Source organism: Epinephelus lanceolatus, chromosome 15 (genome assembly GCF_041903045.1).
Source record: "Epinephelus lanceolatus isolate andai-2023 chromosome 15, ASM4190304v1, whole genome shotgun sequence".
NCBI classification, from domain to species: domain Eukaryota; kingdom Metazoa; phylum Chordata; class Actinopteri; order Perciformes; family Serranidae; genus Epinephelus; species Epinephelus lanceolatus.
In genome coordinates, this window is record NC_135748.1 from 28,575,468 (window position 1) to 28,587,884 (window position 12,417).

At 41.5% G+C, this 12,417-nt stretch overlaps 1 protein-coding gene across 1 annotated transcript; it reads right to left on the bottom strand.

Moving 5' to 3' along the window:
• Nucleotides 1-75: 75 nt before the first annotated feature.
• On the bottom strand, nt 76-11,840 carry LOC117267469 (thrombospondin-type laminin G domain and EAR repeat-containing protein-like). Its single transcript, XM_033643395.2, has 13 exons — nt 11,508-11,840; nt 8,969-9,192; nt 8,047-8,408; nt 7,560-7,650; nt 7,311-7,467; nt 7,074-7,202; nt 6,915-6,985; nt 5,470-5,628; nt 5,125-5,326; nt 4,788-5,020; nt 2,091-2,269; nt 1,857-1,958; nt 76-1,690 (listed from the first exon to the last, which is right to left on the bottom strand). The coding sequence occupies exons 1-13, from the start codon at nt 11,590-11,592 to the stop codon at nt 1,537-1,539; spliced, it is 2,148 nt and encodes a 715-aa protein (XP_033499286.1). The 5' UTR covers nt 11,593-11,840; the 3' UTR covers nt 76-1,536.
• Nucleotides 11,841-12,417: the final 577 nt, after the last annotated feature.

Consider the following 12,417-nt stretch of genomic DNA (forward strand, 5'->3'; position numbering starts at 1 on the left):
TTGTTGCCGCCCCACAAGCTCTAAATGAACATAGCTGAGGTTTAGCCAACTCATAAACAACTCATGCATTGCATATAAACATATTAAGTCTGGTTTATTGTAATTTCAATAATTTACTGTCACTTGTTACGTATAATTCATGCAGTCAGAGGCAACGAGTAACAATCAGTCCATTGTTTATGAGAACACACATTCCAGTTACTGAACAAAATGTTAAATATCATGAACATCTTACGGAGACTGTCTAGAGTTTTTAATTTCTGTCAAACAATGCAAACAAGTATCTATATATTACCATTAAAATATTGTGCTTGTGATAGTTTTGTTGAAATGAGGTACAGGTCCAGAGTGTAGGTTTGTTTCAACATCGGGGGAGACACATTTGAAATGGGGAAATTTTAAGCACCACACACTTAATTTAAGGCATTCTGGTGAATGCTGATGCATCAATTTGTGCATTTTCTGCATCAACTTATTTTGTAAATGTCTTTAATTTTGTTAAAATAAAGGTCTTCTGCTACGTTCATGCTTATATTATAATATTATATAATATTATACCAAATTATCCTAGCCACAACCTTTAGGACTTCAGGGCATTTGTGAAAAAAATCTCTGGAATTTTCTTTTTACTTTACTTTTTTTTCTCATTTTCTTCAGTCATGTATTTAGTCATCTGCACCAGTTTCAAAACCTTAGGATAATCTAGGACGTTATTATTGTGAAGAAATGCTACATCGTTTTATCATATATCAATTTAATCTAATAATTCTTGCAGAAAGCTGTCATATTTAAAGATAATTACTCCAAGAAATACCAAAATCATTCTTCAAAAGCCACCATGTGCAATTTCTGTTGAATGTAAAATCCTCTGCAGGCTATTAAACAGACAATTTTTTAGAAACAATATTAAGGTCATGACCTTAATGGTTCCTACAGTCCTGACTGTACTATGTAAATTGAGGCACAGTATTGTAAAGGCATATTTACTTTAAGATATACTATGCAGGATTTTCCAAAGAAACAGTGTATAGACTCACATATGAAATGGGGTTTGGGGTCCACCCCCAAGGAATTTTGAGCATCAAACCCTAAATTTCCTGCATCCTCAGTGTGGCTATTACTTTTACTTTCGCTGGCAAGCATAGTACACCTATAGATCGGCTCATGAGTTGTGAGAATGTACTTTGAGTTGAGTTAAGTTCCCTGAACTTGAGAAAACAAGTTCAACAAACTTAAGATATTAAATTAAATTAAATAAATAAATGAGTTAAGGTTTTTGGCTGCAACTTTACTGTTTGAATCGAAACACCAAGCGAGAGTGAACCTGGGACTGGCTTTTCCTTTCACTTCTGCTGGCGAACATGTTGCACAACCAACAATCCTGCATAGTATACCTTTAAACTCACTCACACATTTCAAATAGTATTGCAAAGATTTTCTCACACAGGAGCACACAGATACTTACAAAAATAGGACAACATGTACACAAACATGAATACAGTACACAAAGCTACATGCACACTCTCTTTTTTTGGCCTAGTAGGTTTTCAGCTTGAACACTTTGGAAAGAGGTGCTTTGGCACTAGAATAGATCAGATACGATTCTCCTTTAGAGCTGAAAAACTCCCAGTCACTGCACCCAATGGTTGGGAGCCAATGAACAGGAACAAATCCTTCATATCCCTGCCACCTGAAAACACACAGAGGAGAGGAATCAAATGAAATATGTATTTGCACCTGCTTAACAAAAGCTGTATACCCCCATAAATCTACATTACAACGTTAGAGAGTAAGAGGAAAGTCAGAATGGTTGAATTATTTTACACTGGGAGGGGTGTTGCTGACACGTTGAGTACCTGTAGAGAATGCTGTTGAGAGAGTAGGACTCTCCGTTAAAGGAGTTAGCGACAACCAGAAAATATTCCTCCCCGAGGGTGAAGAACTCCCAGTCCACCGCACTGGAGAGACAGAAAGGTATGTGGCGATGAGGAGAGGTTGAAATGGCAGCAGACACGTTACACAGGAAGTGTTCTGACAGTCTGTCTTCATATACATGCACCTGGTGTACTGGAGTGTTTACACATCTGTACCTGTAGGTGACAATATCCTGGAAGCGGACGAACAGCCGTCCAATCATGTCCAGCTCGTAGATAGTGGAGTTGATGGCGTATCGACTCGGTCCGTTACCATGGAGTCTGTGTCCATTGGCAACGACGAGGAAAACTCTGCTGCCAATCTGAAACATTTCCCAGTCTGTGGCGCAGAACGTCTAGATTGACAATGAGATAAAAAACAAACCAGTGTTTTTACTTGAGTTAAAGATCTGAGTTCTTCTTTGACTGTTGTTTGGAGACAGAAAAGCGAAAAGAGAGATCGCTAAGAAAGTAACACATGTTAACAAATGCCAAAACTGTATATTTTCACTCATTTCTGGATGATTTTACATGATTAATTTCCACCTGCCCCAAGGTGTTCTTCCTCATATCCAGCTGTGGAGTTCCCCTAAATCATCCCCTTATGTGACTATCAATGTGTCAACACTCTCCTCAAATGTGGCTAGATTCAAATATACGATTCACTATCAGTTACATGTCAAAGCACTGCTATCTCTCGAGCAAATCGAGGCAAACCGCACGCTCTATTTCTGGCCTTGTCTTAAATGCACGGACACACCCGTTCCTTGCTCCCCATCTCTCTCTTTCATTACCCTTTTATCTCTCCCCGTGTTCCCTTCCTTCAGTGTGTACAGACAAGATGGTTTTTCATACTCAAAGATACAGATCTCATCAGAGGAAATCAAAGCACAGCTGGAGAGGAGATGAATGGCGTGGAAAATCATGCAGCAAAATGCTACCTAAAAGTGCTATTAAGCCTAATTTACATCCACGCTCAAACACCTTCCAAATTTGCCCAGTATTGTGGTGTAGTATCAAACAGATATTCCTCAGTGTGCAGGACTTAGAAGCATCTATTTGTAGGAATGGCATATAACATATAACTAGTTTTTCATTAGTGTATAATCACCTGAAAAGAAGGGTTGTTGTGTTTTTGGTACTTAAGAATGAGCTGTTTATATCCATATACAGAGCAGGCCCTCTCTATGAATTTATAAAGAGATCAAGATACAGCATTGGAGGTGGGGCCCCTGTCAGTATTATGGAAGCTGCTCAGTGGGACATGAAGCCAAAAAAGTTCAACTTTGAGGGTGTTAAGTTACTCAGATCTTCCGCATCACTACAGACTTTCGCAAGCCAAGCAGCTAACTTCTGGTTTAGCCGTCAGCTAACTTGAATGGGAGTAATCATATGGCTCTCCTAGACTTACGAAATGTTTGGACTGAATCCCAAATGTTTCAAATCCCTAATAGTGAAACAAGTCATTTCTTGAGGGGTTGTGACACTCAAAAAATGCATCGTGTGATTTACACATCTATTTACATTTCTGGGGCCTGTGGCAACATGTGACAGATCTGGAAGTTGTAAATCCACTGTTTGGCCAATACAAGAATTGGCTTCAAAGCCCAGCGCACCTCTTGGGGTCCAGCAAGGCTATTTAGACCTCGTCACCTATCGACGTTTGGTCACAGATCTTCCACGTGCAGATACAACATGAAAGGTACCCTGGGTGTGTTGGTTTTTGACATTCTGGGACACCATGTTAAGTTATGCCTGTTACATGCCCTGTCTTCTTTCAAAATACACTTCTGTTTTCAAAGGAAATTAAACATTTACAGCAGTCTTACGCACTCTGAAGGTCGCCACCTTAACTTTCACTCTTGTCCTGTTCGTTTCCCCCTGACGCCACCAAGTGCTGTTAAACTATAACGACGAACATCCATGTACAGTATCATGCCAACATGAGAGGACAGCTTTTTTTTATCAGTGTCTGACACTGGAGGTCTCTGCCCAAGTGATGGATTTCGACGACTTCAGAGTGAGAACGGGTTGGGGACACAGTCTTTGGCATCATGGAAGCTACAAGGTATGACACATGCGCAATGTAGACATGAAGACATAAAGTTATAGTGCTCTTTGGGTGCACTCCTTTTAGCCTTTTTGGGTGCCCTCAGCCTCACAGAACTTTTTGGGTACACTCCAATAGATGGCTGCTGATAAACAATACAACATTTATTGACATAGAAAGCATTTGTTTTAGGCTTTATTAATGATCTTTTTCAAATTCTCAGAATTGTAATTCTCACCCACGTCTTTATTTTGTGTATAAAATATATTTCGACTCAAGGCCAAATCTGGACGCCTCAGTGAATCAAATCAATCATCCCAATGATCTATGAAAGCGTGCCAGCTATTAAGCCTTTAGCAGCTGCAGACCAGATTTCATTGTGCACATGGTGTACTCCAGTAATATGACGTGATATGACGCCATGACTTCTCCTCTTTTAACCTCCTTGGGGGCTGCAAATTCACAATTCCTAGGATAGCAAAGGAATGGCCCGCCTTACTCTGCCTCTGATCGGCTTAATCTGACTTACCCTAGCCCTAGCCAGTCTTAATCATTTTGGCTAAGCCTAACCAATGAAGACAATGAGTACTAGCCAATCATAGGGACAGTAGGGCAGGACATTCCTTTACTATCCTAGGAATCAACACTGGCTTTAGTTAAGATAATTCACATCTTTGCATTGGCCACTGTAGTTCTCCTACAAGCTTGGCAAACAGGACAAGTTTCAGTTCTGCAGCCTCACCACTAGATGCCATTAAATCCTACACACTAGACCTTGAAGGCCAATTCTGCATTTCTTTTGCTGTTTCGTGTTCACCACTCACCTTAATTGTCTGAAACACTTGGAAGCTTCCACTGACCCAAACGTAAATGACTGAGTCCACAGAAGTGGTTACTCCATCAAAGGCATTTGCGACCACCAGGAAATGGTACGGTCCAACTGTGAAGAACTCCCAGTCATAGGCTCCTGAGGTCAGCAGCATTTGGTGAACCTCAAAAGACTTTGTCAACTTGTTCCATTTGTATATCACACTGTTGATAGTGTGGTTATTATCACCTGAAAGACAAACCAGAAAAGACAGAGAGTAGTAGAGTTTGTGAATGTCATGTCAGGATTTCTGGAAGTTAAAAGTAGTCATTTGATAGTTATTCAGTTTTTACCTTGTCTGTGATTGGCCACAGCAAGATAGGTTTGCCGATTGATGTTAAAGGCCTCCCAGTCCCGGGCACAGAGAGTCTGCAGAGTCTGGAACCGCACAAACCGTTTCCTTCTTTTGCTCCACTTATAAATCACAGATATGTCAGTCTCTGAGTGTTTACGCTTGTCTGTCCCCCCTCCAGAGTTAGACACCACCAGAAATGTCTAGATCAGAGTTAAGAGAGAACAGGAATATCCAGATTAGAGTAACAAAATCCTGGAAATATCAGTTCTCTACACTACTTTGACCAGGTGGATGCAAGTGCTTGATTTATATTACATAACCCATCTCTTCCTTTTTGTCATACCTTCTTGCCCATGCTGAAGTGTCTCCAAGCCAAAGCTTCATATGTGCTGATATTCTGGTAGAGCTGGAAACCTGTGCGACCCCACAGATATACAGCGGAGCCAGAGGCTGACCGATGAGCCATAGCAGCCATCAGACCCATGCCAGGTACCTGGAACACCTAAAGATTGGATTAAAAAAAAAAAGATGAAAAAAGTATTCTGAACATTTTGTACAGCCTTAAAGGTTGAATCAGCTGTTCTGGAGAAAGACTGATATTCCGCACAAAGTTCAGTACAGATTTACTGTCCCTCTCACTCTCACTGCCCTTCTCTTTATACATCCATGGCCTTTTCCCTGTCCTGTACATAAGCATGAATGCCCCCTGTCGCTGACTGGCTGGAATAGAGTTGTGTGGCTTGGTCAGAGCCATCAACATGTTCCAAATACTGCCGCTTTCAGGTGTCTCAGGTGTGTGTGATGTGTCTTCATGCGACACATCCTATAATTTCTGTATGTGACACACAACTGTCTCCTGGGTGAAACTCATAACGTGGCTAAGGTTGTCAAATGGTCACAATTAGGATTAGGCAATAAAACCACTTGGTTAGGTTTTGACAAAACATCATGTTTTGGGTCAATCTATGTACATAACGTGATGTAAATCTGTCACATGGCTTTTGGTTTCACACAGGACACAAACAGCAGTGTCCTGGGTGAAAGTCTGCATTTGTTTGACCTATCCATCTGCCCTCCTGCCTGCGCTACACAGACTTTCTCACTTTATATATTATATCAGTTGCTCTGAGCATCAGATATTGCAACAGATGGGTTTACATTGGAGTTAGCTGAAAGCCCAGAACATCTCATGGATGCTAAAGGGTGCCTTTGGTGTCAGTATCACATGCTGAGGGGCATGACAAAGTGTTGGTATTTGACAACCTGGGAGTGGAGCCACTTTGTTTCCCATTTACAGAGCAGAGCTATGTATGAACAATGAATTTTTTAATGCGCACACAGAATGGACAGCTAGTGGACCGTGAGGAACTATTCACTGAATTTGACAAAAACTGTATTGAATTAGAATCGCTGACGAAACACAAGTTCTGTCTAGAACCTTGATTCACAGCCTTTTTAAAAATCATTTCAAAATTAGAGAAAAGTCTGGAAAATAAACATAATTTTCGTTCGGCAAGTTCGGCAATTCACTTTGAGTGGTCGGAGAAGATGCTACTCAAATGTGAGTCCATTTACCATCCATTTTGTTGTATTCATCTTGTGACCCCATAGATCTATCTCGTGACCCCTTGTGGGATCCCTGACACCCTGGTTCTGAAAACCTGGTCCTGAAAAAAACACAAAACTCCCCTAAAGAATTTTTTTCTCTTCTCTCTAGCCCTTGGTTTTCTAACGAGTCCTAGTATAGGCACAACATATATATATTTTTTTTACAAAATGGAAGGATACCTCTACATCATGTGTCTCTGAGCTGGTGGTGAGGACTTGATGCTCCACCACATAGTCCAGTCGTTTATGATCTGAGCAGATGCAGAGATAAGAATTATGTACATTTTCAGCTGAGTCAAAACATGCTCATGAGCTGATGGTTGGATGTTGGATTCTCACCCTCTAACACAGTGATCCACACTGTACCGTCGCAGAGGTAGAGGCCTTTCCTGTGCGGATTGAACCACATCTGGCCCTGCTGCAACTCTGAGCACGACTGCTCCAGTCCCACTGACACCCGCTCTGTTTCTGATCACAGAGACAAGCAGATAATCAAAGAGGCAAAGAAGCATGAAAACATGTCATGTCTTTCATCATATTGTATCATATGTCTTGTAGAATCCGTCTGGAAGTTACCATAGGAAGTCACATGGTTGCCGTCCTCCCTTCCTGTGACAGATAAGTCTGAGAGAAGTGGTGGTACTGACAGAGCTGCTAGCTGGGGGTCTGAGGAGGGGCAGACATAATGGGTAGCATCTGAACCTGGCACCAAAACCAGCTGTCGCAACAGACCCTGCACGAGGCAGCAGATATGAAGGAAAAATGTATTAATTGTGTATTTTAGCAGCTTATTTCTCATGAAAGTTAGTAATGAGGAAATCTTACTGAATACAAGCCTTTCCATCTCCCCCGACTGCCAATGTGGAATCTCGATCCCTCAATGTTGAGGTCTGAGGGTAAAGGCCTGGAGGGAATTCTGTTTGCCATAGAGAAACATAATTATTTCTAATAGCTGAGCTAAGTTGTTTTCCTTCTATAAATGATCTTAAAGTCACTATAATTAAAAAAGTCTTCTCATTCTTGTGTTTGTAGACAGGACTAGTATCATATAGGCACCGTATGGGAGCTGATATTCCTCCCTTCTGTGTGCCAGAGGGAGTTTCCACTAAAAAACATCTATCACACACTGTCAGGCCACTGTGATATGGCTGCGGGGTGTGAGCAGATTTGGAGCACTGCCATTGTATTGTGGTGAAGGATCTACTATCCCTCAAGGGAATTCAGAGGCAACAGGAAGAGAGGATGGTGGGAGGCAGACAGTGCACCCACCCCATGAACAGAGAACAGAGCGAAGCAAGAAAAAAACACTTACATTTCCTGGGGTGAGCTGCAGTCCACTGTGAGCTTCACACGATGACTGGCAACAACTAAAACCAGAGTGTGCCACTGGTTGTCAGCTAGCCGAGCGCCTTGAAACCCCCAATGCTCTACGACCCCTCCGTGACTTTTCAAAAAGAAATGCAGACGTTTTCTCGAGAGCCTCATTCCCAGGATGACCCGTCCACGTTCGTCAGTACTCTGGACTCGCCTCTCCTTCCCCCTCTCTTCATGTTGCTCTTCTTCTTTATTCCTTTCCAAAATGTCCCTTTTAATGATCTCCTCTTCCTCCTTCTGCCCCGCTCCTCTTTTATCTGCATTTTTTGGCTCCATCAAGGAAAAGATGTATTCATTTCTCTGAAAGGCAAACAGGAAATACACTCAGACACTGTTTTGGCAGGATTGACAAGTAACAAAGCACATTCACAGAAATTAAATATAAGTATGTTTTCTTGTCCTTGTCCACAGAGATCGCCATGTTGCACCGCTGGACAAACCAAACACTGGCTCTAGATAGGGCCTTTCGTACTTTCATGTTTGCCACGACAGTTGGCAGCCCCTTTGCATTGAGCAGCATCGAAAAAAGTGAACGTCAACTATTCAGTGTTTTACTGAATATAACCACCCAGTTGTTTGTTTTGGAGAGGAAAAGACATCTGTGGAAAATCCAGCTCAAAGTAAAAAACCTCCTGAGCAATAAACACTGAAGGAATTCTAACTGGGAGAAGTTTAAGATGGTTGCAATCTGCAATCTTCACCACTAGATGCCACTAAATCCCCCTAAATCCTACACACTGGACCTTTAAGTACCATTTTGAATGCAGCACTTTTATTCATAAGGAGTATTTTCTCATTGTGTTATGGGTATTTTCACTTAAAGAATGTAAGTTCTTCATCCACCACTCATGGATGCTCACCTTGGATGCAATGTGACCGACTTTCAGCGTCACAACGATGGAGAATTCTGTGGGCAAAAGTTCGCAGTTCGCCAGCACCTGGGAGGAGAGAAAGCTCATGGAGGTATGAGGGCTTGATAACTGCACACCCCTCACCCCTCCAGCCTGCTTCATGTGCACCCCTGGAACGAGTTTGGAGGTGTCCCTCTCCAGGACAAAAGACAGAAGATCCAGAGGGAGCAAATCTGCAGACAGTAACAAAATAAAGAGGTCAGGAAGGTTGTTTTACTGCTTCAATCTTTTTATGCGGAATTTTCTATACTATTAACCAGTTGGTCCTAAGCTCGGGGTCCAAACTCCCTGAAGAGGTTGCAAAATGAATCTGAGGGACTCTGAAATAATAATGGGATAACAAATAATCAAAATGATTATCTGCTTCCCAAATTATGATTTTTCAGACTTTTCCACAGGATTCCATTAATGATTCAAATTAAACACCTGGAGAGGAGAAAAGCAGTGGTGAAATGTTAGTATGTGCATTTACTCAAGTATTGCACTTAAGTTCAATTTTGATGTACTTGCGCTTTATTTGAGTATTTTCTTGTCATATTTTCACTCTGTTACATTTTAGTGGGATGTATTACTTTTATTCCACTACTATTATTAAATAGCTTTAGTTACTTGTCACTTAAAAATTGAATATTAAGATTTTTGTTGATAAAACATATGACAAATTTGAAAAATATGATGCTGTGTTATAAATGAAATTACCCAACACTGTATACAAGTAGGGCTGGAACGACTGGTGGATTGACAGAAAATAACTTGCCGACTATTTTGATTATTTTTCATACAAAAATGCTGAACATTTTATGGTTCCAGCTCTTGAAACTTTACAGTTTGCTGTTACAACGTTTGGTCATGGACTTTCCACATCCAGATATGATGTGAAAGGTACCCTGGGTGTGTTGGTTGTTGATGTTCTGAGACACCGTGTCAAGTTCTGCCTGTTACATGCATTGTCTTCTCTCAAAGTACACTTCCGTTTTCACAGGTTATTCAACGTTTACATACAGTCTCTTTCAAAATAAAAGCACTATGTCAGTACAACACCACAAATTGACCTCAACAACAAAAGCATGCGGTTGGGTTTAGGAAAAAAGAACAGGGTTTGGCTTTATAATCTTACGAGATGCAAACACTGCTCTCCCAGGTGACGGTCGGTCTTTGTCAGACCTTTCCACCACCACTCTGACCCTCCCTACTCAAACTTTGTCACCTTAACTTTCTTTTTGTGTCTTGCCCCGTTTCCTCCTGACATCGCCGAGCACCATTTAACTATAACGGTGACTGGCAGCGTATAATGCCAACATTAAAGGACAGCTTTTTCGTCACTGTCTGATGCCGCAAGTCACTGCCCAAGCACCAGATTTTGACAACTTCTGAGTGAGACCGGGTTGGGGATATGGTCTTTGGCACCATGAAAGCTATAGGGTATGACACTGCAAGTCAATGCCTAATGCCCAGATTTCAAAGCCCTCAAAGTGAGACCAGGTTGGTCCTCTACCACAAAATTTCTGAGGAAGTCTTATGCACCAATATGTGCCTTTTCTCCATCAATTTATGATATAAATGTCTTTAATTTTGTCAAAATAAAAGTCCTCTGCTACTAACATGCTCTAAATAATGAGGGGGAGGTGTCCCCTGTGTCCCCCCTGAAATCTATGCCAATGAACATTAGCTGCCAAAGTTAAAAATGAGCTCCACCCAAAAACACGAGTAAAATGCTACTTACACATAGTAATCTAAAGACATAACAAAGCTATAGTTGTAAAACAGTCACAGGAGATGGAGTATGTTTACTTTTAATACTTTAAGTACATTTTCCTGATTATAATTAACACTGTCAATGCAGGACTTTTACAAAGTAGTAGTAAAGGAACCTCTTTCACCTCCGCTCATTAGTTAATATACTCCATATGAGGCACAAGCACGCACACAGTAGCTTTGTTTTATGAGGACACGTGTTAAACAGGTTTGGAACACCCGCTATAAACTAATAAATCAGTTAATGTCACAGCACACCAGAGTCCTGACCCCCCTAGTGTGTGAGAAATAGCCCTGGGTGGCGGCAGAGCTATAGGAGCTTTTAGGAGGGGTAGTTATTAAGAAAGGCGTTCTTTGAAAAGCGGGAATAATAGAAGAGAATTGCCCTGAATTGATGAGACATCAAATAAACATGCACCCTGTTCGTCCTCATATTCTGATGTGTACAGAATTGTTGTGGAATCCCAACAGATGTCTGTACTTGTTTGTGGAAGTTAATTTAAGTTAATATTGCACGCAATACTGCAGACACAAACACTCCCACTGTACTGTAAGCAGACGCAGACAGTTGGAATTAGCCAAAAGAATTTTAGCTGGAGGGGTTTCCCAGGTTTTCAGGTGAAACCCTAAACCATCCGCTGAATAATCATTAACTGAACATCAGATGTGGTGAAGTGAGCTGAGGTAATGGAGAGTAAAGCTGAGGTAAAACGGAATAAAAGTAGTGCCTTACCTGTGCAGCGTCTCCATGTGCCTGCGGTGGTGTCGATGACCCTTAACCCCAGGAGAAGGAAGTGCACGAATATGAGCGATGTCATCACAGAAAGCCTGTTTGGTTCAGTTGCCAGCTGGTGCGAATGTCTCCATTTTAAAGATATCTCTCTATGTATTGCTCCTTTTGTCTCTATCAGAGGTGACAACACACACCAGGAGACTGTGCGTTCTTCATATTGATCCAAAGGAGCATTCTCAGAGAAGCACGTCTAGCCAACAAACTTTTTAAAACCATCAAAGGCTGCTCTGGCTACCTAACATTCACAGATGGAGAGTCCCAGAGCATCTGTGCTTCAAGAGTCCATTCATCTGTGCGGAGAATCCTGCACCTGCAGCTCCTTTTAAACACCACAGCCATGCAAATCACTAACCAGCCTGTCATTCATCCTCCCTCTGATGACACAGACCTGCCAGAGGGGTGAGCTGCTCCACTGTGTGTGTGCATGCTCACATACAACACACACACTGGCTGACTGGCAGACAAGCGGAGTATTTTAATGTGGTATAGAACGTTTCTATCAAAAGACTTATTCCTACAGACATTTGCTACATTAAAGAAGCCCTAGAAAAGAAAATGTAATTAAAAGGAAACCTAAAAAACAACAACAGAACACATGTGACCTTTGGTCCACTGATGGATGGATGGATATGAGCTGCAGTTTATTACCTGACAAACTAAGGCATGTGCATGAACCCAGCTGTGATATTAAAGTCTCAAAACAGGATGTTTTCCTAAAAGAGCTGCAAATATTACTCGTTGAAAGTGTAATGAAGTCTCAGGGCAGTGAAATTAAGCAACTCAGTGTACCGACTGTGGTACAAGACCGAGACAAGACCAAGAGTTTGAGGGGTTGAGACTGAGTCAAGAC